At 45.7% G+C, this 23,673-nt stretch overlaps 1 protein-coding gene across 2 annotated transcripts in view; it reads left to right on the top strand.

Moving 5' to 3' along the window:
• Positions 1–23,133, top strand: part of USP34 (ubiquitin specific peptidase 34) — a 103,854-nt gene extending 80,721 nt beyond the window's left edge. For both annotated transcript variants that reach the window (XM_035110901.3, XM_035110900.3), the window contains 24 exons: positions 541–606; positions 1,348–1,428; positions 2,361–2,446; positions 2,914–3,082; positions 3,347–3,421; positions 4,667–4,818; positions 5,295–5,343; positions 5,439–5,543; positions 5,646–5,690; positions 7,105–7,209; positions 8,008–8,155; positions 8,447–9,081; positions 9,801–9,958; positions 10,707–10,785; positions 10,940–11,066; positions 11,199–11,306; positions 14,260–14,364; positions 15,295–15,419; positions 15,889–16,012; positions 17,388–17,467; positions 18,192–18,332; positions 19,382–19,528; positions 20,624–20,783; positions 21,871–23,133. In XM_035110901.3, the coding sequence (XP_034966792.3) occupies positions 541–606; positions 1,348–1,428; positions 2,361–2,446; positions 2,914–3,082; positions 3,347–3,421; positions 4,667–4,818; positions 5,295–5,343; positions 5,439–5,543; positions 5,646–5,690; positions 7,105–7,209; positions 8,008–8,155; positions 8,447–9,081; positions 9,801–9,958; positions 10,707–10,785; positions 10,940–11,066; positions 11,199–11,306; positions 14,260–14,364; positions 15,295–15,419; positions 15,889–16,012; positions 17,388–17,467; positions 18,192–18,332; positions 19,382–19,528; positions 20,624–20,783; positions 21,871–22,478 (3,678 nt within the window). In that variant the 3' untranslated portion in view covers positions 22,479–23,133. The remainder of the gene's footprint in view (positions 1–540; positions 607–1,347; positions 1,429–2,360; positions 2,447–2,913; positions 3,083–3,346; positions 3,422–4,666; positions 4,819–5,294; positions 5,344–5,438; positions 5,544–5,645; positions 5,691–7,104; positions 7,210–8,007; positions 8,156–8,446; positions 9,082–9,800; positions 9,959–10,706; positions 10,786–10,939; positions 11,067–11,198; positions 11,307–14,259; positions 14,365–15,294; positions 15,420–15,888; positions 16,013–17,387; positions 17,468–18,191; positions 18,333–19,381; positions 19,529–20,623; positions 20,784–21,870) is intronic.
• Positions 23,134–23,673: the final 540 nt, after the last annotated feature.

The raw sequence follows: 23,673 nt of genomic DNA, 5'->3' as shown, positions 1-23,673 counted from the left end.
AACAATCACTTCCAGTTTTCGATCGTTCGGGAGCCAAAACATTCGGCAACTAAGCTGTTTGAATTCCAAGGTACAACGGCATTTTAGGCTATATAGCCCAAGATGACTGTAGCACAGGGTCCCCAAACTAAGGCCCGGAGGCCGGATGCAGCCCAATTGCCTTCTAAATCCGGCCCCAGGACGGTCCAGGAATCAGCATGTTTTTACATGAGCAGAATGTGTCCTTTTATTTAAAATGCATCTCTGGGTTATTTGTGGGGCATAGGAATTTGTTCATTTTTTTTTTTCAAAATATAGTCCGGTCCCCCACAAGGTCTGAGGGACAGTGGACCGGCCCCCTGCTGAAAAAGTTTGCTGACCCCTTCTAGCATGTGACACAGACCATTTTATTAAAGGAAACACTTTCAATAAGGAAGATGTGGAAGGGTACCAACCATTCCTTGTGAGATACCTGTTTATTTTAACTCGGAGGCTACATTTATTTTTATGTAGCCACTCAGTACCAAATTTAGGCTTCATTTCTTTTTCTGCCCTCTTTAGCCTACAATGCTTCAGTGGATCGAACTGTTAACCAAACAATTTAACAACAGCCAAGCTGCTTGTGAGGTAAGATTGAAATGGACATTTTTTTTATTGTAGTTTGTGCTGTAAGAGGTGAATATGATAGATGCAGAGAGAGTACTTCTCCCCAGATATATTTATTTAGAGGAGACCTTAAATAATAATTAGGCATTTACCAGGGTACTTTTGGTAAACATGTTGGATCAGGCAAAACATTGTAAGATTGTAAGAAGGGAATGTCGATATTCTGAACAGCCTTTGGTGAGACACCAGTGTATGAGAAGGACAAAAAGTTGGAGATACGTTGGTGTGGCACAACGCAGCCTTTGCCACATGCTGAGTGGGGCTGGTGGAGATTGTGGTCCAAAGTATCTACCTTATATCCAGGCTGCTCAGTCTGGTCTGCATATCACAAACCAGAGTGCCTCCTAAATAGAGAGCAACAAGAGATAGAGCTTGTCGCATAGTAACGCCTACAGAACCTCTCCAGTCTTCAGACTTTGGATCTAGCTCATCGCTGTAGATCAGATTCTGCTAGAAGGCAGGGAAGGCTAAGTTCTTTATGTCAAGAAAACTGTTCTGGCCATGGGGATATGTTTTCCCCACTTCTTCCCTGAGTAGAAAATAATTGCTAGATCACTTTGGGGCTTTTACACAAATGCTTCTTTAATTAATTATAATAAAATACCATACAGTTTTATTAAGGTATAACACATTAGAAAAGACTGTTTCGCTTAAAATAGAGTGTGAGCTGAATTGTGAACAATATGTGTTTTTTCTTCCCAGTGGTTTCTGGATCGTATGGCTGATGATGACTGGTGGCCCATGCAGATTCTAATAAAATGCCCCAATCAGATTGTGAGACAGGTGAGCAAAATGGACCATGCAATCTGCCATATAAAATAGTTGTTGCTGTTTGAGATTAACCTGTCTCTTGTGTGTAGCCATTTTTGTTCTTTTCCCTTTCCTTGTTACACCCAGAAAATCCTGGGCTGCTTTCTTCTCTGTCCACTAGTAGGCTAGAATTAATTTTAGCCATTTAAGTACTCAAAATGTTTAATGCCTTCAATCTGCCTGCACAATTAATCCTTCTATACAATGGAAGTGTTCATAGTTTTCCAAGTCATTAGCTCTGAAGCAGTTTGGCAGCTTTGGGCATGCTTTTATACCGAGGAAGAATTAGGTGCACATGTTCACCTGAGAATTGAAGTTCATATACAAAATGGATTGCAGAAGAGTTGCTTTTAGGTGTGCCATTTTGCAACAAGTGGAAGCCTGTTCACACAGACAGCAGTGTATACAACCCATTCAAGCCATTTTTTCCTGTTGGTTGGCTTGACATCCACTCTGAAACTCAAAAGCTTGCTCAGTATTTTATGACACTTCCAATTTGTGCTACTTATAGTTTCCTACTGTGGTTTGTGGCTTTTCCTTAACATATCAATGCTGCTGCCTGCAACTTTATGTGTGTGTGGTGTATGTGTTTGCAAACATGTACATTTACACTTAAAACGTTTCAGCCAGTTGTATCCCTCTTTTAACTGGTGGGAATTGAAGGTCGTCAAAGAAGACCTCCAAGGTTGGGGGATCCAGAATCTGGCCTCCTGGCTGAAACCAGTTCCCTGTCCCAGCTCTATAATGTCATGGGTGAAGTGGTATTTAGGTACATGAAACACAAGATCAGTTTAGTCATGGCTGATCTTTGAACAATGTAGTCCTAGTATTCTGTTTTTTGAAGTCCTATTAAAATTATCTGTGAAGTCCCAAACAAAGTCACCCTCCAGCCTATTATTTTACAGATGTTCCAGCGCTTGTGTATTCATGTGATTCAGCGGCTGAGACCTGTGCATGCTCATCTTTACCTGCAGCCAGGAATAGAAGACTGGTAAAGCATTTGTACCTGATAACGTTTTCTTCTTAAAAGTTATTTCAGCTATTCAAAATGCCTGTTTTATTATTTAAAGTGATCATTAGAAAGCATTACAAAAAACCACCTTTCTGTTTCAGGCTGTTTCCTTTTTTATATATACTGCTGTGTGGTCACAAGGCTGAGTAAAACGGAACAAGTTCTAAACAGCTTCCCTCTGTAGATTGTTTTTTGTCATCTTCAGCCTTATCCTATGCATGTTTTTATTCTGATGTACGTCCTACAGAGTTCTATAGGACTTTTTTTAACCAGGTAACCGTGCATAGGATTCAGTCTTAGCTGTAGCGCATAGAATGCCTGAGGATAATGCAGTATGCACATAAACATGGAATCTTTGAACATCCCTTTAGATTGGCCTGAGATCGCTTTTGCCTGCAGAGTCCTTAACAATACACTGAATGATTCAAATTGAAATGTATTTTCAGTTCGGATGACATGGATGGCCCTGTGGAAGATATTGGTAGTCGCTCGTGCGTAACCCGCTTTGTGAAGACTCTGTTGTCAATTATGGAGCATGGTGTTAAACCTCACAGTAAACATCTCACAGAGTACTTTGCCTTTCTTTACGAATTTGCCAAAATGGGAGAAGAGGAGGTGAGTGCAGCTTTGGTTGGTCTGATTCTCTGTGGACTCTGCAGTTTCTATTTGTGGGTGTGGGTGGGTGTGACCATTCTGCTGTGCCATCTGCTGTCTCAGATTTTTGTTACTGTACACATTTTTTAAATGTCTGTGCCTTTATTGTATATAGTCAGAGAGGGAGAAAAGCCAACCTTGGGATGGGAGGTGGGCCATAAATAACTAGAATCAGTAAATAAACTACATTGCTTACACATTCGAATAATTTTCAACTGTTTCCAGAGCCAGTTCTTGCTTTCACTGCAAGCCATATCAACAATGGTCCATTTCTACATGGGAACCAAAGGACCCGAAAATGTAAGTCTTAAGATATTCACCTTTCCAGCCAAGTGATAATGTTTGTTTCTCCACACCTCATGTTGGCCACATATTAAGTGACCGCTAAAATGATGGAAATGGCTTTATTAACGTGAGCCCTTTTTTAAGAGTCGTTTTTGTAAACTCTGTTTTGTGGTACCTGGGAGTGCCTTGAAAGTTCTTAAACGAGAAGGTCACTGATGAGGACAAACTTTGGCTCCTGATTTCCCCCTTCAGTGCAGGGGTCCATACAGGTGTATATGGTGCTCCATAATGTGGGGAGATGCTTAAAGCCCAGGAGGTCTGGCCCAAACCCCATGTGGGCTTGGAGTTGAATCCTTGTCATTGCGTGAAAGGACAATAAAGGCCAACACCTGTCTGATGCATAATGGGAGGGAGTTCCAAAGGCCCTATTCCTACATTGTATGGGATGGATCTCCTGATGAGCTCGTATCTGTCGGAAGCCCTCTCATTAAGCTACTCTTGTGGTTAAGCCCTGATGCAGAGTAACTTGATTGATTATTAAAATAAATGGCCTTTATAGTTAGTGTTTTCTGAACAGACCTGAAGGAGCGTCTCCACCCCCATTGTTCTGCCCGGACACTGAGGTCCAGTGCCGAGGGCCTTCTGGCGGTTCCCTCGTTGTGAGAAGCCAAGTTGCAGGGAACCAGGCAGAGGGCACCCGCCCTGTGGAATGCCCTCCCATCAGATGTCAAAGAGATTTTTAGAAGACATCTGAAGGCAGCCCTGTTTAGAGAGGCTTTTAATCTTTAATTGATTATTTTATTCTTCTGTTGGAAGCTGCCCAGAGTTGCTGGGGAAACCCAGCCAGATGGGCGGGGTATAAATAATAAATTATTATTATTATTATTATTATTATTATTATTATTATTATTATTCCAAGGATTTCACATGGATTACCTTAGAGCAGTGGTGGCCAAACTTGGCCCTCCAGCTGTTTGGGGACTACAACTCCCATCATACCTAGCTAACATGACCAGTGGTCAGGGATGATGGGAATTGTAGAACTGGAGAGCCAGGTTTGGCCATCACTGCCTTAGAGGCATTATCCCTGTGGGTTTATATCACTACCCCATATTACAAAAGAGGCCAGGACCAAGAGAATCCCAGGAAATGATAAAGTGAAAAGGTTCATCTCTCAGTCAGACCTGCAAGGTGATTTCTTCCAGCTTGCCATGAGAATTACATGTGGGCTGTCGTTTTCCTCCCCTGCCTGTCCTTTAGCCACAAGTTGAAGTATTATCAGAAGAAGAAGGAGAAGAGGAAGAAGAGGAGGAAGATATTCTTTCTTTAGCAGAAGAAAAATACAGGCCTGCTGCACTTGAAAAGATGATAGCTCTGATAGCTCTTCTGGTTGAGCAGTCCCGCTCAGAGAGGTAAGGAGCAGCCACACACAGGCACAGCTTCTCGCTTGGGTTTACCAGGGTGGTTCAACCCGTGGCCTTAAGGCCTTTTTGGCAGCCCTCAGTTTAGTGGGCTGCCCTGGTTTAGACTCTTTCTTTAAGTGCAGTTAGATGCAAAACTCTAAGTGCACTCGCCTCACTTATTTTTTGAGTGGTGCCTCTTGTACAATGAGCTGGGCTGATCACTGGAAGTGGTTGGTGGTGGGGCTCCCAAAATCTGTAGCAAGAGTAGTGGAGAGATTGCACTTATCAGCAGCATGAAGCAGGCAAAGGGAGGGTCTACCTCTCTACAATCTGTTCTGGCTCACCTAGTGGAGAAGAACTGAGTATCTGTATGTGCAACCTTGTATGGATCACTCTGAGAGAATGAACATTACAGGAAAGCAACTCTTACTTTTTCAGTAGATTGATGAAATGAATCAGTTTGGTTTCTTAAATTGTGTTTTTAGGCACTTGACTTTATCCCAGAATGACATGGCGGCTTTAACAGGAGGCAAGGTAAAATATATTTGGATGTTGGAAAAGTACAACTGTTTTCAAATGTGCCTTATTTAAAAGTGCCTGCTGTACTGACACCTTTGGATTTGTTTCAGGGTTTTCCTTTCTTGTTTCAACATATCCGTGATGGGATAAATATCAGGCAGACCTGCAATCTTATATTCAGCCTTTGCCGGTACAATAACAGACTTGCAGAACATGTAAGTATCAGCTGCTGTTGACTCTGTTTGTTCTAGGAGCTTAACTGGGAAAGTTGCACTGGAGTTGCATATATAATCGAAGTTTTCCTTTCTCTCTTACAGATTGTTTCCATGCTTTTCACATCTATAGCCAAGTTGACTCCTGAGGTGCGTACGGTTATGGTATTGCTACCAATTTACTGGCCTGACATTTGCGTCTATACTTCTACAGATTAGTGTGGGCCTGTATCAATCTTTAGCAGCCAGTTCCTCTCAATTTCTCCATTTGTGCCCCCTAAAAGACCTGGCATTTTCAAGTTAAAAGGGTTGGTGGGAAATACCACTGTCTAACTCAGGTGCCAGTCAGATGAAGCTGGACTAATATATTCTTAAGGCCAAGATTTCGCCACGTAAAAAGAATAGACTCTGGGGTGGAATTGCATGGCTTAGAGGCTGGTGTCTCTGATCATGCCCTGTCCCATTCTACTATATAATGAATAGCTGCTGTTCATTTTTGTGGGGAAATGTGCTGAATTTGAGAACAGTGGGTAGAAAGAACAGCCCTGACAGTGGGTAGCTTCCATTGAAATGGACCCTATATGGAGGATAATGCCGTTCTGTTCACAGTGCACAGAAACAACATGCACCTTCTCTTCCTGCCCTCATCTTTCCCTTTCCCCTTGTTTCTGCAGTACACAAGCCCTCCCTCTGCACACACACACATGCACATAAGTATGCCTACAAGCAGGACTCGAGTACAACAGCAGTCTCCCTGTTGAGATTCCCAATAACTGGTATTCATAGGAAAAGTCTGGTGCTAAACCTCTGCTGCCTTGTGGGGAAAAGTCTCAGGAGTAAACCCTACAAACATCCAGAGTGGAGTCCCTAAGACTGTTGGATGGTGTCTTGTATGCTGCTACTGCAGCCAAGCTGGTACCAGACATATTTCTCTGCTTTCTTTTCAACCATATCAGTGAGGCCGAGAAGGGAGTCTTGTCGTCTGGGCAGCCCAGGACCTCCATACACACTGCCCAGGCTTGCACCCCCGGGGAGGTCACTTCAGTGCTGCTAACAGGGTGGTTTAACTTCACTGCTGGAGGCACACTCCATTGTCTCTTGAGACAGGCGGATGCCAACAACTGCCTTCAACAGTCAGTGTAGAACACAGCCACCATGGCTACTAGCCATGGATAGCCTTATCCTCTGTGAACACATATATCGCCGTCGTCAGCATCACGTTAGTTATAAATAATGAACTGAATTTGATGGACTGCACAGTGTGGCGGGCATAATTCTTCCTTCCACCAAAGGAAGCCAAGTTGAATAGATGCATGACATCAGGGCTTGGCTAAGGAGACCTCTGCAGTAGTTGCATACATCCATAAACAATTTCCAGGGTGCTTTGTAGTAGCTGAGGAATGTTGTGGCCGTAAATCTTACAGCTGCATAAATGCACATAAACTTTTCACAGGATGAAATCAGCCATGGATTAAAAGTTGGTTTTCAAGGCATGCCAGTGATTTCCTGATGTGATTTATAGGCAGTGTTTTGATGTGCCTTTTGTTTATTTTCAACGCTGCAGGCAGCCAATCCCTTTTTCAAGTTGCTGACCATGCTTATGGAATTTGCGGGTGGCCCTCCTGGAATGCCACCATTTGCTTCTTACATCCTCCAGAGGATATGGGAGGTAAAGTATGCAGAGCTTATCAAGCAGAGATTCAAAGACTCCCAGCCCTTGCTCATCTATTTTCCACCAAGGTATCGAGATGAAATAACCTTCAAGAACTACTCTTAAGCTTTCCCCCACCTAACTGAGAACTCTGGAAATAGTAGCTCTTGCATATTCCTCCATCAGATATTAGATGGTGTTAAGAAAACGGCCAATCCTGTTTTAGCTTTCTTTTCATTGTGGCACTGAACTATGTACAGCTGGCATGAAACAGATGGTGCAGATCTCCAGTAGGACTGTACCACTTTAGTCTTCACATTTGGAGTTTTCCTGAATGTCTTCTCTCCGAGTCCATAAGTTTTGACATGGTGCATGATTTTCGAGTAAATGCTCCCCATGCAGAAAATCCCCATGGGAGGACTCCACCGCCTGAGCCAGTGAATAGTTTGAATTGTGCCTACTGTTTTGTACAGGAAGCCTCCCTTCCATGTGTTAAGGGAGTAGCCCATTAGAGACGCAGGGTTAGGGGTATGTCTCCCCAAGTTAATTTCGGAGCATGGGGGAATACTTAAAGTAGCTAGCTACTGTCAGGACTACCTTGCCTTCTGACTCTGTTTCATGAACAGGTATCACATCAGATACCTGCATCTGAGGCAAAATGTGCAAGACCCTGCACCCCTCTTGCAGAAAAGCACACATGCAGCCTTGTTCAATACCTGCAGTCTTGGCCATGTTCACAATATGTTGAATGCCAGTCGGGAGTCTCTGTGGGTTTGGCTGACTCTTCCATCCCCCCCCCCCCTTTTTCCTGCCTAGGTGATTGAGTACAACCCTTCTCAGTGCCTGGATTGGCTAGCAGTGCAGACGCCTCGAAATAAGCTTGCCCACAGTTGGGTGTTGCAGAATATGGAGAACTGGGTAGAACGCTTTCTTTTGGCTCACAACTACCCTAGAGTGAGAACCTGTAAGTTGTTGTTAAGTGGGAGGAAATTACCCTTTTCTCGTTTTAACTTGTATAATGGTTTCGTCGTTTAATTGCAGTTGTAAGTGAAAATGTGGGTTCTGCTGTTTTGTTTATTTCAGTTAACAGTATTTGAATATTTGGAAGGTCTAGCTGTGTTTCCCTTTCTCCTATCTGTATTATGTGTGGTTTTATGAAACTCAAGCTCTTACTTCTTTTTTTTAAAAAAGAGTATTTTCACAACCTGGAGAGGTTTGGTCTGTCTGTTCACCTGTGTTTTTCCCCCCTTTGCAGCTGCTGCCTACCTTCTGGTCTCTCTCATTCCAAGCAATTCATTCCGACAGATGTTCCGATCCACCCGCTCACTCCACATCCCCACCCGGGACCTTCCCCTTAGCCCAGACACCACGGTTGTCCTTCACCAGGTCTATAACGTGCTCCTCGGTCTGCTCTCACGAGCTAAGCTCTACGTAGACGCTGCTGTTCACGGGACTACGAAACTGGTGCCCTACTTCAGCTTCATGACCTACTGCTTGATTTCCAAAACAGAGAAACTGATGTTTTCTACCTACTTTATGGACTTGTGGAACCTTTTCCAGCCGAAGCTCTCTGAGCCCGCCATCGCCACCAACCACAACAAGCAGGCCTTGCTCTCTTTCTGGTACAATGTCTGCGTTGACTGCCCCGAGAATGTGCGCCTTATTGTACAGAACCCTGTGGTAACCAAGAACATTGCCTTCAATTACATCCTAGCGGACCACGACGACCAGGACGTGGTGCTCTTTAACCGTGGGATGCTACCTGCCTACTACGGCATTCTGCGGCTGTGCTGTGAGCAGTCCCCTGCATTCACCAGGCAGCTGGCTTCTCATCAGAATATCCAGTGGGCCTTTAAGAATCTCACCCCACACGCTAGCCAGTACCCTGGGGTAAGTCCCTTTGCCCAACAGACAGGATGGGGAAATTGGTGTTGTGCTGGGGTTTTCTACAACACAAGAGCCAGGATTCTGGATTGGCCAGCAGCGTTTTTTACGGGAGTGCCATTTTGAGGAAAAAACAGAAGGTATCGGGGCCCAGAGCCCATCCAGTGAATGCAGTTGCTTCTCCCTTCTGTGTTGGATGTCTCTGAGTGGGCTGCTTTTGTTGCTTGAAGGCTTCAAACTCTCTTCAAACAGAACAATCCCTCCTTGCTTTTCCTGCCTCTGCAAGGCCAATTGGTGGCATTGAGAGGGCTCGATTTGCGCCTGGGTTCTCTGTTTGTTGATTCCCAACTTAGAGATGGTGAAGAAAACAAGAGCCCAGGCACCTGTAATATGTCCCATAGTTTTAGAGTGCTTTTATCTTTTAATTTTATCATATATTTACTTGTTTTTTTTGGGGGGGGGAATTATTCCATAAATATGAAGGGCGGCAATTTAATAGGATTGGCAGGGGGCAGAAATTAGTACCACATGAGCCCAAGAGTGCCTTTTTATTTTAAATGTGGCATTACAAAGCAAATGCTTGAGTGTGCAAATTTCCTGATTCTTGAAATTTGCTTCATTCTAGGAGCGTCCCTGCCCCCCCCCCCAGTGAGTTAATGATCAGGACTTGAAAATGGTTTGTTAAGGTGACTGTTTTAGCCTGATGCTTGTTCTGGTTTGTTTAGGCTGTGGAGGAGCTGTTTAACCTCATGCAACTGTTTGTAGCTCAGAGGCCAGATATGAGAGAGGAAGAGCTGGAAGACATCAAGCAGTTTAAGAAAACTACCATAAGCTGTTACCTTCGCTGCTTAGATGGGCGTTCATGCTGGACTACTTTAATAAGGTATCTCGCTTTTGGAATTTTGGTATAAAAGAAATTCATGGACCACATATAACAATTTGAAATCTGGTAACTGCACGCACACAGAGGGAGAGAATGTACAAAGGACCCAAGCAGTCATCATTGTGTTTTCAACTATTTTGTGAATATTAATTTTGTTTAGTGCCTATAGTACTGGGAACCCCCCTGCTGATATGCACATCCCCCTTTATTTTTGTTTTCCTAGGCAGCAAACAAAAGTGGGTATTTCCCCCTTTCTCTCCTGCACTCACATTGAACACTGGAGATACCGCGCTGAAATTTGCTTATGTGTACCCTTGTGTATGGTTGCATAGTTTTCTGTTTGGCACTCATTCTCCCCCCACAGTGCACATTTTCCAGGGGTGAATGAAAGATACGTCATCATTTTTAATGCAAGGCCTGTCACCAGGATCGAGAGTGAATAGTTATATTTGATACACCATGTTCACTGGGAGGGTGTGATTGTTCCCAGGTCTTGCTCTTTGGCTGCCCATAAGAATCCAGTTGGCCACTGCAAGAACAGGCTGCTGGACTAGGTGATCCATTGGCCTGATCCAGCAGGATCTTCTTATGTTCAGGACACAGTGCCACATTTTGCCCTCCCAATATGCCTGCTCATCCCTTGCACCTATTTTCAAAATGTCACAATCGCTAATAAAAAAATTATTTAAAACAATATGGTAGCATGCTTAAGCTCATGTTTCTCTCCCTTACTGTTTTCTCCCCCTAGTGCCTTCCGAATATTACTAGAAACAGATGAGGACCGGCTTCTTGTTGTGTTCAACAGAGGCTTAATCCTGATGACAGAGGTAAGAATATCATTCCTATTGTTTGTGGGGGTTTTAAAAAAAAACTTGTGCTGAGGAAACATAACAGAGTAAATTATGAGGACACTATATTCATATAAATGCTTTTTGAAATGTTAATAACATGCTAACACTACTTTTATATATATATTTGCAGTCCTTCAACACATTGCACATGATGTACCACGAAGCCACAGCTTGCCATGTAACTGGAGACCTGGTTGAACTTCTGTCCATATTCCTTTCTGTTCTCAAGTCCACCCGGCCATATCTGCAAAGAAAAGGTTTGGGCGTTATTTATCACGTATATTTACATTTCTCTTTTAAAAATTAAAGGGGGGGGGAATGTATAATTGTCAGTATAATTCAACGATTTATAGTGGTTGAATAACCAAACTGTGTTCTTGTATTTGCAGATGTGAAACAAGCACTGATCCAGTGGCAGGAGAGAATAGAATTTGCCCACAAACTTTTAACTTTGCTAAATTCATACAGCCCCCCGGAACTTAGAAACACTTGTATAGGTAAGGTATATTTGGGTTAGCGCCGCCCAAAGGCTTAATGAACAGTTAACATTTAAGAAAGCTTTCTATTAATCTGTCTTTTTTCTAAATCTGGGTGCCCACATGCAGGCATAGAACATACAAAAATGGAGGGGGGCATTTCAGAGTAGAAGGAGCTTGATGGTCGAGACACTCTTGTAGAAAAACATCAAAGGCTGCCAACAGGGTCCCCATCCATCTCCGGGTGCGGGTTTCACACATGCTGCCCTCATGCCCCCGTTTTAAAGCCCAGTTCATACTTCCCTTCTCCCTTAGTCTCTTCAGTGACACATGCATTCAGCCTGAAATGAATGGTGGATGTGGGGAGAAGAGGGATCTATCTCAGATAAAGCCCCTAGGTTTTCCCCAAACACCAATGCCTGTAATTTCTACCATCCGAAGAGCATCACACAGATTAGCTGTGTTAGCTACTGGAACTGTGCATCAGATTTGGCCAAACTAGACATATCTGGAGAGGGACATGGGCATTGGGTGAGTTGGGTACAGACAGCCACGGATCGCTGTGAGTTGGGTTGGATGGCCAGAGCAATCCATGGCTGTCAGGGGGCATCAGGCGGGAGAACCATGTGACTAGGACAAGCTCTACCTGACTGGCAGCTGCATCTCGTCAGGAGGAGTTAGGCCCAACACTGTGGTTCTCCTTTCTGCCTGATGTTCTGTCCTGCAGGAGCAATGCCTTCTTTCAACAGCTGTTGAGCAGTGCCATTGATCCTGTGGGATACGGCTTCTGCTTCACAAGCAGCTTTCTTTCAGGAAAGAAAGCTTGTACCGTGTTTCCCCTTTTTTAAGACACCGTCTTATAACTTTTTTTCCTCAAAAAAACACACGGTGGCTTATTTTCAGGGGGTGTCTTTTTTTTTTAAGTGCTGGTACAACTGGGTCCCACTGGCTCAGGACACTCGGTGCTCTCTTCCGCGCACATTATAAACACCACACTCTAGCCTACTGTGCTATCCAGGTTTTACTGTCAACCAGGCTGGCAGCAGCTCTCCAGAATTTCAAACTTGGGGGTACCTGGGGGTTAAACCTGGGATCCTTCTGCTCCCCGGGCTCTCTCACGCCGGCCGAGGAATGAGGAGGGAGGCCGTGACCCGTCCCGCTCTGAGATGCTTGTGAGGGAAGCGCGAGGGGGACGAGGCTTGGGCCCATGCCCCTGGCGCGCGCGCGCGGCTGAATGACGAGCCGAAGCGGAACCTTTTCTCTGGGGGGGGGGGAGACGCGCGCGCGCACACACACACACACACACACACACACATACACACTGAGAGAGAGACACGCACAGGGAGAGAAAGAGACGCGCGCACACACACACACACACACACACAGAGACGCACGGGGGAGAGAAAGAAAGAGACGCGCGCGCACACACACACACACACACACACAGAGACGCACGGGGGAGAGAGAGAAAGAGACGCGCGCGCACACACACACACACAGAGACGCACGGGGAGAGAGAGAAAGAGACGCGCGCACACACACACACACACAGAGAGAGACGCACGGGGGAGAGAAAGAAAGAGACGCGCGCGCGCACACACACACACACAGAGACGCACGGGGGAGAGAGAGAAAGAGACGCGCGCGCGCACACACACACACACAGAGACGCACGGGGGAGAGAGAGAAAGAGACGCGCGCGCACACACACACACACAGAGACGCACGGGGGAGAGAGAGAAAGAGACGCGCGCGCACACACACACACACACAGAGAGACGCACGGGGGAGAGAGAGAAAGAGACGCGCGCACACACACACACACACAGAGACGCACGGGGGAGAGAGAGAAAGAGACGCGCGCACACACACACACACACAGAGACGCACGGGGGGAAGAGAGAGAAAGAGACGCGCGCACACACACACAGAGAGAGACGGACGCACGGGGAGAGAAAGAAAGAGACGCGCACAAACACACACACAGAGAGACGCACGGGGGGGAGAGAGAGAGACGCGCGCGCGCACACACACACAGACGGACGCACAGGAAGAGAAAGAAAGAGACGCGCGCACACAGAGAGAGAGACGCACGGGGGAGAGAGAGAAAGAGACGCGCGCACACGCACACAGAGAGAGAGACGGACGCACAGGGAGAGAAAGAAAGAGACGCGCGCACACACAGAGAGCGTGCGGCTGCAGCGCTCACGAAGCAGCGCTGCACTTAGGGGAAGATGGCCAGGGAGGGGGGCTGCGGGGTCAAGGCAACGCGTGAAAGGGAGGGATGGCGAGGAAGAAGTGGGGAGTGAAGTGATCGGGGCTTTAACATGCCCGCACGCGCAAAAGGGAGGCTCGGAATGTGGAGATCGGTTCTGGCTGCTTCTCTTAAAGTGCCGCAAGTAACGAGCCTCTCTCTCTTTCCTCCTGCCGCTCGTGCCCTTGGTGCTTCGTGCGGCGCTGCTTCACGCTTTGTCAGCGCTGCAGCCGCCACCGCTTCTGGGCACCCACCCGACCCCGCAGGCTTCCTCCTCCTGCCGCGGCCGGCATTGCAGGAGCTGGGTCCTGCTGGCTGGTGCTCCGTGCGGCACTGCTGCACGCTTTATTGGCACTAAAGCAGCCACCGCCGCTTCCGGGCACTGACCCGACCCGGCAGGCTTCCTCCTCCTGTCGCGGCCGGCATGCTGGGTCCTGCTAGCTGGTGCGGAAGTATGGCTTATTTTCGGGGTATGTCTTATAGCTCTCAAATGGTTAAAAACCCTGCCATGGCTTACTTTCTGACTACGTATTAAAAAAGGGGAAACACGGTAAGTGAAAGCATCCAATCCTGCTTTGGTGTCCCAACTGTAATCTTAAACCCTCTTTGAACCTTTTGCTAAAATAGAAGATTTATGCAGTGTATTTCAGTTTTGTCAAGTGAGCAGTTGAGCCCAGACCTATATCTGAGAAAAATGCAAAACCAATGTTTGCTTTGCAGATGTCCTCAAGGAGCTGGTGCTCTTAAGCCCTCACGATTTCCTGCACACTCTGGTTCCATTTCTGCAGCACAACCATTGCACATACCACCACAGCAACATCCCAAGTACGTGTTTCTGGTTGAAAAGGCTGTTTGTGTGTCTAGCCCAGGATTTTGTTGCAGGATTCAATTGTTCTGAGATTTCAGATTTTCCCCAAGACATAAGGCAGCCTAGGAGGGTGAGGAAGGTGAGGGGTTCTCCCTTTTGACCTCAAGGGATATGGCTTATTTAAGTAATTTCAGGCATACTTTTATTGGGCTGACTTTATCAACAGGGGGAGAGGACATAAGGAATAGTATGATTAAAAAAAGAAAGCAGAGCAGCTTTGTGCATAATTCCTATTAGATGGGCAGGTACTAGGCCTAGGGCTTTCTCAGTGGTAGCCCTATGCCTTTGGAACTTCATTCCTGTGGAGATATGTGCAGCCTCATCAGTGCAGGTCTTTAAAAAAAACACCTGAAGACACCTGGCTGAACTGTGCTGTAGTTAAAAAAAAACACAACCCTTTATCTGGTTGGTGTGTGTGTCTGTTTTGTAATTGGATTGTGTCTTACGAGTCTCGAAAGCAACCTTGTGAGGGCAATTTGCCCTGAAAAGGCAGGTTAAAACCTTTTGAATGAAAATAAATGTTCACCACAGCATCAGAACATAAAGGAGGGGTAGTAATACAGAGCAGAAATCACCTGGGAACAAATGAGGGTGAGATGGTGGGTCGATATCTAAGCCCGATTGCTTGCCCATGACCACCACTTGTCATCAAACAGATTCCCATTCCAAGGAGCCTGGATAACAATTGGGTAAATTATAAACCTGCCAATAAATGGTATTGGTAACATGACTACATGTTGATGGGAATGATTCCAGTTGCCGATGCAGTTGGGTTGCGCACACACACGTTTTTATTTTTATTGTTTTTAAGAATATTACTAGTTACTTTTAAGTGTCAAGCTGCATAGATTAAGTGCCTGTTTTTTGTTCTCTAATTTCTGTTTCAGTGTCTCTTGGTCCTTACTTCCCATGCCGTGAAAATTTGAAATTGATAGGAGGCAAAAGTAACATCCGCCCACCTCGCCCTGAGCTTAATATGTGCCTCTTGCCTACTATGGTTGAAGCCAGCAAGGTACATCTGTTGGGGAAGGGCTTCTCTTCGGGATTCCTGGTGGGGTTGAGCGAGGCTCCAAGGCTGCTGTGCCTTGGAAGTTGTGGACTTCGCTCACCACTGGTGCTGAAGACTGCTGTTAAATGCTGTGCATGTAACAAAATGCTAGCAACTAGTTTGCTGTGGTGGTGTGTTAATAAGAAACTGCTCTGGGAAGCAGGATGGAGAATACAGTACTTAATCTTTCCTTACCCATCACTTCCGTGCTCCAAATCTTTCTTTCACATACACAGGGTTCCAAATGCGTTTAAACTTTGTGCCATGGTTGAGGGTGGCTTAGGAGGATTGGAGAAGTCATGGTCAGGGGAAGGGTTAAGTGCAGATTCGTGCACAGAGACACTCGCCAGTTAGTTGCTTTTCCACTTCCACTCCGCGTCGGGGCCTCTTTTGAAACCACGCGGCAATAAACCCGCTTTCCTTACATCTTCAGGGCAAAGATGAAGTTTATGACCGCATGCTGCTAGATTACTTTTTCTCGTATCATCAGTTCATCCATCTGCTGTGCCGAGTTGCCATCAATTGTGAGAAGTTCACAGAGACCTTAGTAAAGATGAGTAAGTACAGAAGAATCTCTGCACCTGAGGGGGGCCTTTGGTGGCAGCTGTTGCTTAAACCAGTGTTTCTCAACCTTTTTTGGGCCACGGCACACTTGTTCCGTGAAAAAAATCACGAGGCACACCACCATTAAAAAAGTTTAAAAAATTAACTCTGTGCCGCCCTATATTATAATTATGACTGTAAGAAACACTTGCCAAATATTGCTTTCCGGCGGGTCAGCGCTGCCGAGTTCTTAAAAGATCCGGGTTTCTGATCCACCCCACCCGACCCCGCCGTCCCGTATCTTACCCTGTGCGTGTTCTCGGACTTGTGAGAGGACGATTTGGTCTTCATGCCTCCGTGAATTAGCAACAAACTACCTTTTGAATGATGGAGATTGAATATTTTAAAAGTAGCTACTTGAAGTCCGCTCGATTTTCCAAAAAAGAGACACACGTGCGGCACTATTAGCTGCTGGGGGCTGCCATCTTGGCTAAAGGATTCTGGGATGATCCTGTCACGTGAGGCATGGGGAAAATGGAAATAATGAAAGCTGATTGGTCTGTGGAAACTAGAAGGGGCGAAGAAATAGAACGCCCAGGGAGGTGGAGTTTGCAGCTGCAAAATCGCCCTTCACGTCGCCGCACGTCGCGGCACACCAGCCAGCGTCTCGCGGCACACTAGTGTGCCGTGGAACAGCGGTTGAGAAATGCTGACTTAAACAAAAGACTAAATGCAACAGTGTATTTACAACATTTCATTTTCAAGTGTACCTGAGCATTTCATTGAGCAGATCTTTCATTGTAAGGCTCTGGGGGGGGGGGTTGGGAGTCCATAGCCTTCCATGAGTTGTAGGGCTACAAGTCTCATTGTTCCTGACCATTGGAAATGCTGACCAGGCTCATGGGAGAGAGATACCCTGTTACGCTGCCAACCCATTAAGACCTAGTCTTAAATAGCAGTGAAAGCAGTACAGGATTCATTCTTTATTATTACATTTCTAACCCTCCTTTCATCCAAGGAGTTCAAGGTGGTGAATATATGTCTCCTCTTTTCCACTTTATCCTCACAACAACCTGTGAGGTATGTTAGAGATTGCAATTGGCCTAATTGGGTTTCAAGGTCTCTCAGCTCCTACTCCAGCACACTAAGCACTTGGCACTTACTTTTGGGTAAGCATGCATAGGGTCGCATTGCAAGTCACATGGCATCTGTGGAGCCTGGAGCAAAGTCGGTTGGGACTTACTATAAACATATATTTTTGTATCCATATTGTTTTATAACGGAGAAATGGCATCATCATCCCCACAATTCATCCTGTTCGCTTTTTTGTATATTGCTGATCATTGATCATGATCTGAAATTGCTACTGCTTCTCTTTCCAAATTGTAGGTGTCCTCGTCGCATACGAAGGCTTGCCTCTTCATCTAGCTTTGTTTCCCAAACTTTGGACTGAGCTTTGCCAAACTCAGGTAAAATGTTGTGTGCTTTGCAAGCAGCTCTCAGTCCTTGACAATCTTCACTTAAAATGATCTGCAGTAGCAGATGTTGTGAAAGACCTTTACCTGCCTGAGACCCCTAGGAGCTGCTGCCAGTTGGAGGGACACCATTGGGCTAGGTGGCTAGAGAGTCTTACCTTGGCATAAGCCCAGCTTCCCATTTACCACATGTGAAACCAGTGTAGGTCTAGATATAAGCCATGGGTAGGCAATCTAAGGCCCGGGGGCCAGATCAGGCCCAATTGCCTTCTAAATCCGGCCCGCAGACGGTCCGGGAATCAGTGTGTTTTTACATGAGTAGAATGTGTCCTTTTATTTAAAATGCATCTCTGGGATATTTGTGGGGCATAGGAATTTGTTCATTAATTTTTTTCAACATATAGTCCAGCCCCCCACAAGGTCTGGGGGACAGTGGACCGGGCCCCTGCTGAAAAAGTTTGCTGACCCCTGCTATAAGCAGTGCAGCAGGTGCTGCTATTTCCTACGCAAGCACCTTGTGCTTGGTACAGCAGCCTGCAAGTGCTGAGGAACCATGGCAACTTGGAGCGGCACTTCTCTGCTAAGCTGCCTTCGCAAGCCCTGCTGGAGTGAATAAGTGTTGTCTGGTGCATGTGTGTGAAAGACTGCAGCCGTTGTCTCCAGCAGCAACACAAAACTGGCCCTGGTTCTGAAGCCTTCCTTTTCTTTCTCCCTTCAGTCTGCCATGTCAAAGAACTGCATCAAGCTCCTGTGCGAAGATCCTGTGTTTGCAGAATACATTAAGTGCATCCTCATGGACGAAAGGACCTTTCTCAATAACAACGTTGTGTACACTTTCTTAACACATTTTCTTCTCAAGGTATGTCCATCAGGCATCTGTGTGTGTTGCTCAATGCACCCTCACAGAGCTTTGACTCATATTAATTAGACCAGAGGTTTTCAACCTTTTTGTCTCCACGGCTCCCATGAGCAACTACATTCTTTTTGCGGCACCCCTGTGGGGCTCAGGAGCCCAGTTATGTCACCCCTTGCCTGAAGAGCTGGCAGCCCCACACCCCTTTTCAAACACCCTCCCTTGTGGAGTGTTCCCTCAGCCTCCTCTCCCCTTTTCTTGGGAGTCCTCTGGGCAGTTGCTGCCGCCACCCCTGGTCTCTGAGCTGCCCCTTCCCCCGCCCTAAAGAGAGGTTCCTCCTCACACTGCCCCACAGGGGCCTGGGAAGTACCCTTTGGCCAGCCCCAGAGGCTCAATTTGCATGGGGGGATTGCTGCCAGGGTTGCTGCTGCTGCTGCTGCTGCTGCAACAAACAGCCATGCAAGTCTTTGGGAGGCTGAGATGCGAGAGGGCATCATAGGGGGAAGGGAAGCAAAGAGGGACAGGCCAGTGTTGTCCACAGCACCCCTGACTATCATTCAAGGCACCCCAGGGTGCCACAGCATACTGGTTGAAAACCACTGAATTAGATTGTAACCACACGTAGGCTTGGCGTGATTGAAGAAAAGGAACACTCGGCCGTAGGTTGCTGGGTGGACTCCTAGAATGTAGGTAGGTTGTTTGTTGAGGTGGAGCCTACTTTTACTTTACAAATCACCTTACTCGAAGGATAGAGCTTCTGCTGAGTTTGTTCAGTAGGGAGTGGGATGAAAGGTGTTTCATATTTCCGTCATATCTAAGAAAGAAAATCCACACACTTCCAAGCAAACGTGAGGACAGAATACACATATTGCTGCTACTTCTGCAGGCCACTGACCAATTGAAATAAGTCACAGAATCATAGAATTGTAGAGTTGGAAGGGACCCCGGGGGTTATCGTGTCCAGCACCCCCCGGCAATAAAGGAATATCAAAGCACACATACCACTTTCATGTGTTGACAGCCAAGTTTAAAAATCATGTTTAATTTTTTTACAGGTGCAAGGGCAGGTTTTTTCTGAAGCAAATTGTGCTGGAGTAATCAATAATTTGGTTACAAATCTGATCAACCAGTATCAGAGCTTAGAATCAGATTTCGCCAATCAGCGAGTTGAAATTTTTAAAGCAAGCTCCACTTTAAATGGGGTAAGTTACCTCTCTTCCCCCCTCCCTTTCAGCTTAAAATAAATACCAGAGGTTTATTTTCATTCTGCTGTGCCTTCAGTGTATGTACCGTATCCAAAAGTCATAACTAAGTTGTTGTTGTTTTTTAAAAATGCCTAGTTTATACAGTCTCTGGGTCTGCTATATTCTTTTTGAGATGGGCAGTGGAAATTGCTCTCAGTATTCCAGGTTGGAAAAAAAGAATGGCACATGGAATTGTACCAGGATTGATGCTGGTCTCATGTCCTGAATTGCAATCAGCAATTAAACCACCACTTTCTTGGTTCAGACCTAGTGGGATACTGCAGTTTAGCAAGCAGCAATGGAGGCGCCAAAATCAGGCACACAAGGGAACACAAGAAGGTATACAAGATGGTTTGAGAAACCATGGTTTATTAGGCTAATAATGTTACCTCTGAACCAGAGCTGTGACTTCAATGGTGTTACTTGGCAAAATTTAGATAAGGAAGTCAGGGCATGTAGCTAGAAGTAATTGGTGTGTGCAAGTACCCCTCAGTGAGCCCTGTGTAGACATTCAGATTGTTCTGAGGAGGCTGGGTGAAGAGAATCGTGCAAGCTTTAGTTGATTCAGCCGTTGATTCAGTTAGTAAACATTTTCATATGGGTAAAAAAAAAAGTGAAGCAGTGAGCATATTTGGTGTTTGTTCAAATCATGCGCACACCATGCTTAGAGGTGAGGGTGCCTCTCTTTCAAGATGCTGTGTTTTATATATTTATCTTCCAAATTTTAAAAAAATGAAATGTGCCTGTTTAGCCAGGGCACCTTATTAATTGCTTAAACATTTGTTTTTAATTTGATTGAACATTGCAGCCCTAATAAAACTGTGTGGTCAGTATGGGCAGTCCTCTCCCATGGCAGCCTATTAAGTTCATCATCAGAGCATAAGTTGCTTGTTTAAGATTGTCATAGTAAAATGATTCAGGTGTCCGTTCTGCCGGGATGCAGACATCTTAGAATCCTTTCAGTAGCATTTCAATGTTCCCGCGTCAGATCTTTCGGAGTTTAGAACTGGATCTTCATTAAGTAAGTTTATTTTTCTGTGTTTTCTTTTCCAGGACCTTCGAGCCCTCACTTTGCTGCTTTCCGTGCACACCCCCAAACAGCTGAATGCTGCCCTAATTCCAACACTGCAAGAACTGTTAAACAAATGCAGGACTTGTCAGCAACAGAAGAACTCGCTGCAGGAGCAAGAAGCCAAAGAAAGAAAAACTAAAGGTTTGTTCTGGAGTAGTCCTTGAGTCCCCACCCCTCTAGATGCTGATTTGGCTTCTCTTAACTGCATTTTCAGATTTCACTCACTCTCTTTATATTGATTACTTGCTGCCCCTTTGCCCAGTGTCCTTACTGGTGTCCCTGAAATGCCAAGCACCCCCACCCCTTTTAAGCTGCTAACTGGGTTAAAAAGGTAAAGGGATCCCTGACCATTATGTCCAGTCGTGACCGACTCTGGGGTTGCGGCGCTCATCTCGCGTTATTGGCCGAGGGAGCTGGCGTACAGCTTTCAGGTCATGTGGCCAGCATGACAAAGCCACTTCTGGCGAACCAGAGCAGCACACAGAAACGCCGTTTACCTTCCCACTGTAGTGGTACCTATTTATCTACTTGCACTTTGACGTGCTTTCGAATTGCTAGGTTGGCAGGAGCAGGGACCGAGCAACAGGAGCTCAGCCTTTCGCAGGGATTTGAACCACCGACCTTCTGATCGGCAAGCCCTAGGCTCAGTGGTTTAACCCACAGTGCCACCCGCGTCCCTCACTAACTGGGTTAAGCAGGTGTAAAACTGGAGCGCTTTGATGTTGCTCCACAGGAAAGCAGGAGCTGTGTCCAAATCAAGCCATAGCCTGCATTTTGGAGCATGCGTCATGTTGGATGCATCTCCCACTCTGACTAGGATACCCATATATTGGCCATAAAGACATCCAGTGCAAGAGTAATGACATCCTCCTGGGTAAAGATGTTACAGATGCAGTGAGATTCCCAGGAGGCCAGATGATTCCTTAGAAAGCACAGTCCCATTTCCTGACCCAAGGGCAGCCTGCCTTATTTTCTTGCCAAGGGATATCAATTGCTGGACAGGTCCAGAGCCAAATGTGGGTGGTTAGCTGAGCTATCTTTAGTTGCAAGCATTGCCCATTGTTCCAGTAGCCGGTGAAGACAATTTCTGACTCTTGTTGAGTCTAAGAGTGAACCATAGCTCCGGAAAAAGTGCCTTTGCCCTGAGTGTTAAAAGTTTGGGGAAGCATTGCTATGGAGCAAATCGGATGTGTATATTACAGCATACTGTATTTCGACCATATTATAGATGATGAAGGAGCTACTCCAGTAAAAAGAAGACGGGTTAGCAGCGATGAGGAGCACACAGTAGACAGTTGCATCAGTGATCTGAAAACTGAACCTAGGGAGGCCTTGACGCCAACTAGCACCTCAGATAATGAGACAAGAGACTCCTCGATCATTGACCCAGGCACGGAGCAGGACCTGCCCTCCCCTGAAAACAGCTCCGTTAAAGAGTACCGGATGGAAGTTCCGTCTTCGTTCTCTGAAGACATGATGCTAGCTGCCCGTTCACAGCATGGGGAGGAACAGCCAGGCAGTGGTAGATTTGAAGAATGTAAAGAGCTGAAAGAGCCACCGAGCTCCAAGGATTCCAACATTGTTGAGGATGACGCAGAGTTCCCCTCCACATCCATTTCTGCTGTTCTGTCTGACCTCACAGATTTGAAAAATTGTGAAGGTCAAGCCTCGCAGGACCCCGAGTCTGGCTTGTCGCTCAGTTGCAGCCATTCCAGAGGACTCTTGAGTCACATGCAGCAGCAGCAAGACATTTTAGACATCCTTTGCAGGACCATTGAGTCTACGATTCATGTGGTTTCGAGGATATCTGGCAAAGGAAACCAAGCTGCTTCTTGACAATAGAGGAGCATGTCTGCTTTTAAAGTCTTTTTCCCCCTTCAAAAAAATGCTGTTTGTATAAGTTTTGCTTATTTCTGTTTTGTGCTTCAGTTTGTCCAGTGCTTTCTGCTTGAATTGCAAGATTAAATTTATATGCTTAATTCTTGGTCAGGCAGAACTCCAGATTAAAAAGGAAAAAAATTAGCATCTACCGTACACTTTCTTAAAGGGCAATCAGATAATGAATATGTTTTATGTAATTCAAAGTTCACTGTAGTGGCTTTCATTTAATATGGCTGTCTGGGAGAACAGGGTCTCCTCACCCTGTATGATGTAATTTAAACTGATGGCATTTTTACTGTGTATAATATGGTGTCCTCTGTGCCAGTTTTGTACCTTACAATAGAGGCAAATTGCCTCCAATCGCTGTGGTTTTTATTATCAAAATTAAGTTTACTTGTATACTAAACAACCACAAGAAATTTGATTCTGTAAAGAATCCTCTAGCTGTGGCCTGACAGTATATATATAAATATATATATATGGTGCTTTATTTAACAGAATACCTGTGGAGGAAATAAAGCACACTTGATGTAAAATTAATTGTTTTATTTTTATTGACATGACCGATTGCTATTCTGTGCACTTCATTAAACTGATTGTGACGACTTTTCATTCGTTTTTATATATGTTGCCTCAGTGCTCCAGTTTTGTTTTTTTAACCAAAGCTGCAAGCTAAGAGTGGGTGACTCAAGCTAGTCTGGGATATGATGAACTGGACCCAGTACTTGTTTATAGTTCTCCCTCTGGAACAGGGGTCAGCAACCTTTTTCAGCTGTGGGCCGGTCCACCATCCCTCAGACCATGTGGTGGGCCAGACTATGTTTTTTTTGGGGGGGGATGATCAAATTCCTATGCCCCACAAATAACCCAGAGGTGCATTTTAAATAAAAGCACACATTCTACTCATGTAAAAACACGCTGATTCCCAGACCACTCGTGGGCCAGATTGAGAAGGTAATAGGGCCGCATCCAGCCCACAGGCCTTAGGTTGCCAACCCCTGCTCTGGAAGAAGAAGTTCATGTGTCCCCTCCTCCAGTGTCCTGGGTGCAGATTGTCTGACCCACCTATCTTCAGAGACTTGGCTGGGTTTCGGGCCTAATGAGCACAGCAGCTTTTGCCCCATAGGTCCTACTCCATGAAATCATTTGC

Source organism: Zootoca vivipara, chromosome 3 (genome assembly GCF_965207765.1).
Source record: "Zootoca vivipara chromosome 3, rZooViv2.hap1.1, whole genome shotgun sequence".
NCBI classification, from domain to species: domain Eukaryota; kingdom Metazoa; phylum Chordata; class Lepidosauria; order Squamata; family Lacertidae; genus Zootoca; species Zootoca vivipara.
Note: the sequence above shows the minus strand (reverse complement) of the source record. Positions and strands in the feature narration are given on the sequence as shown.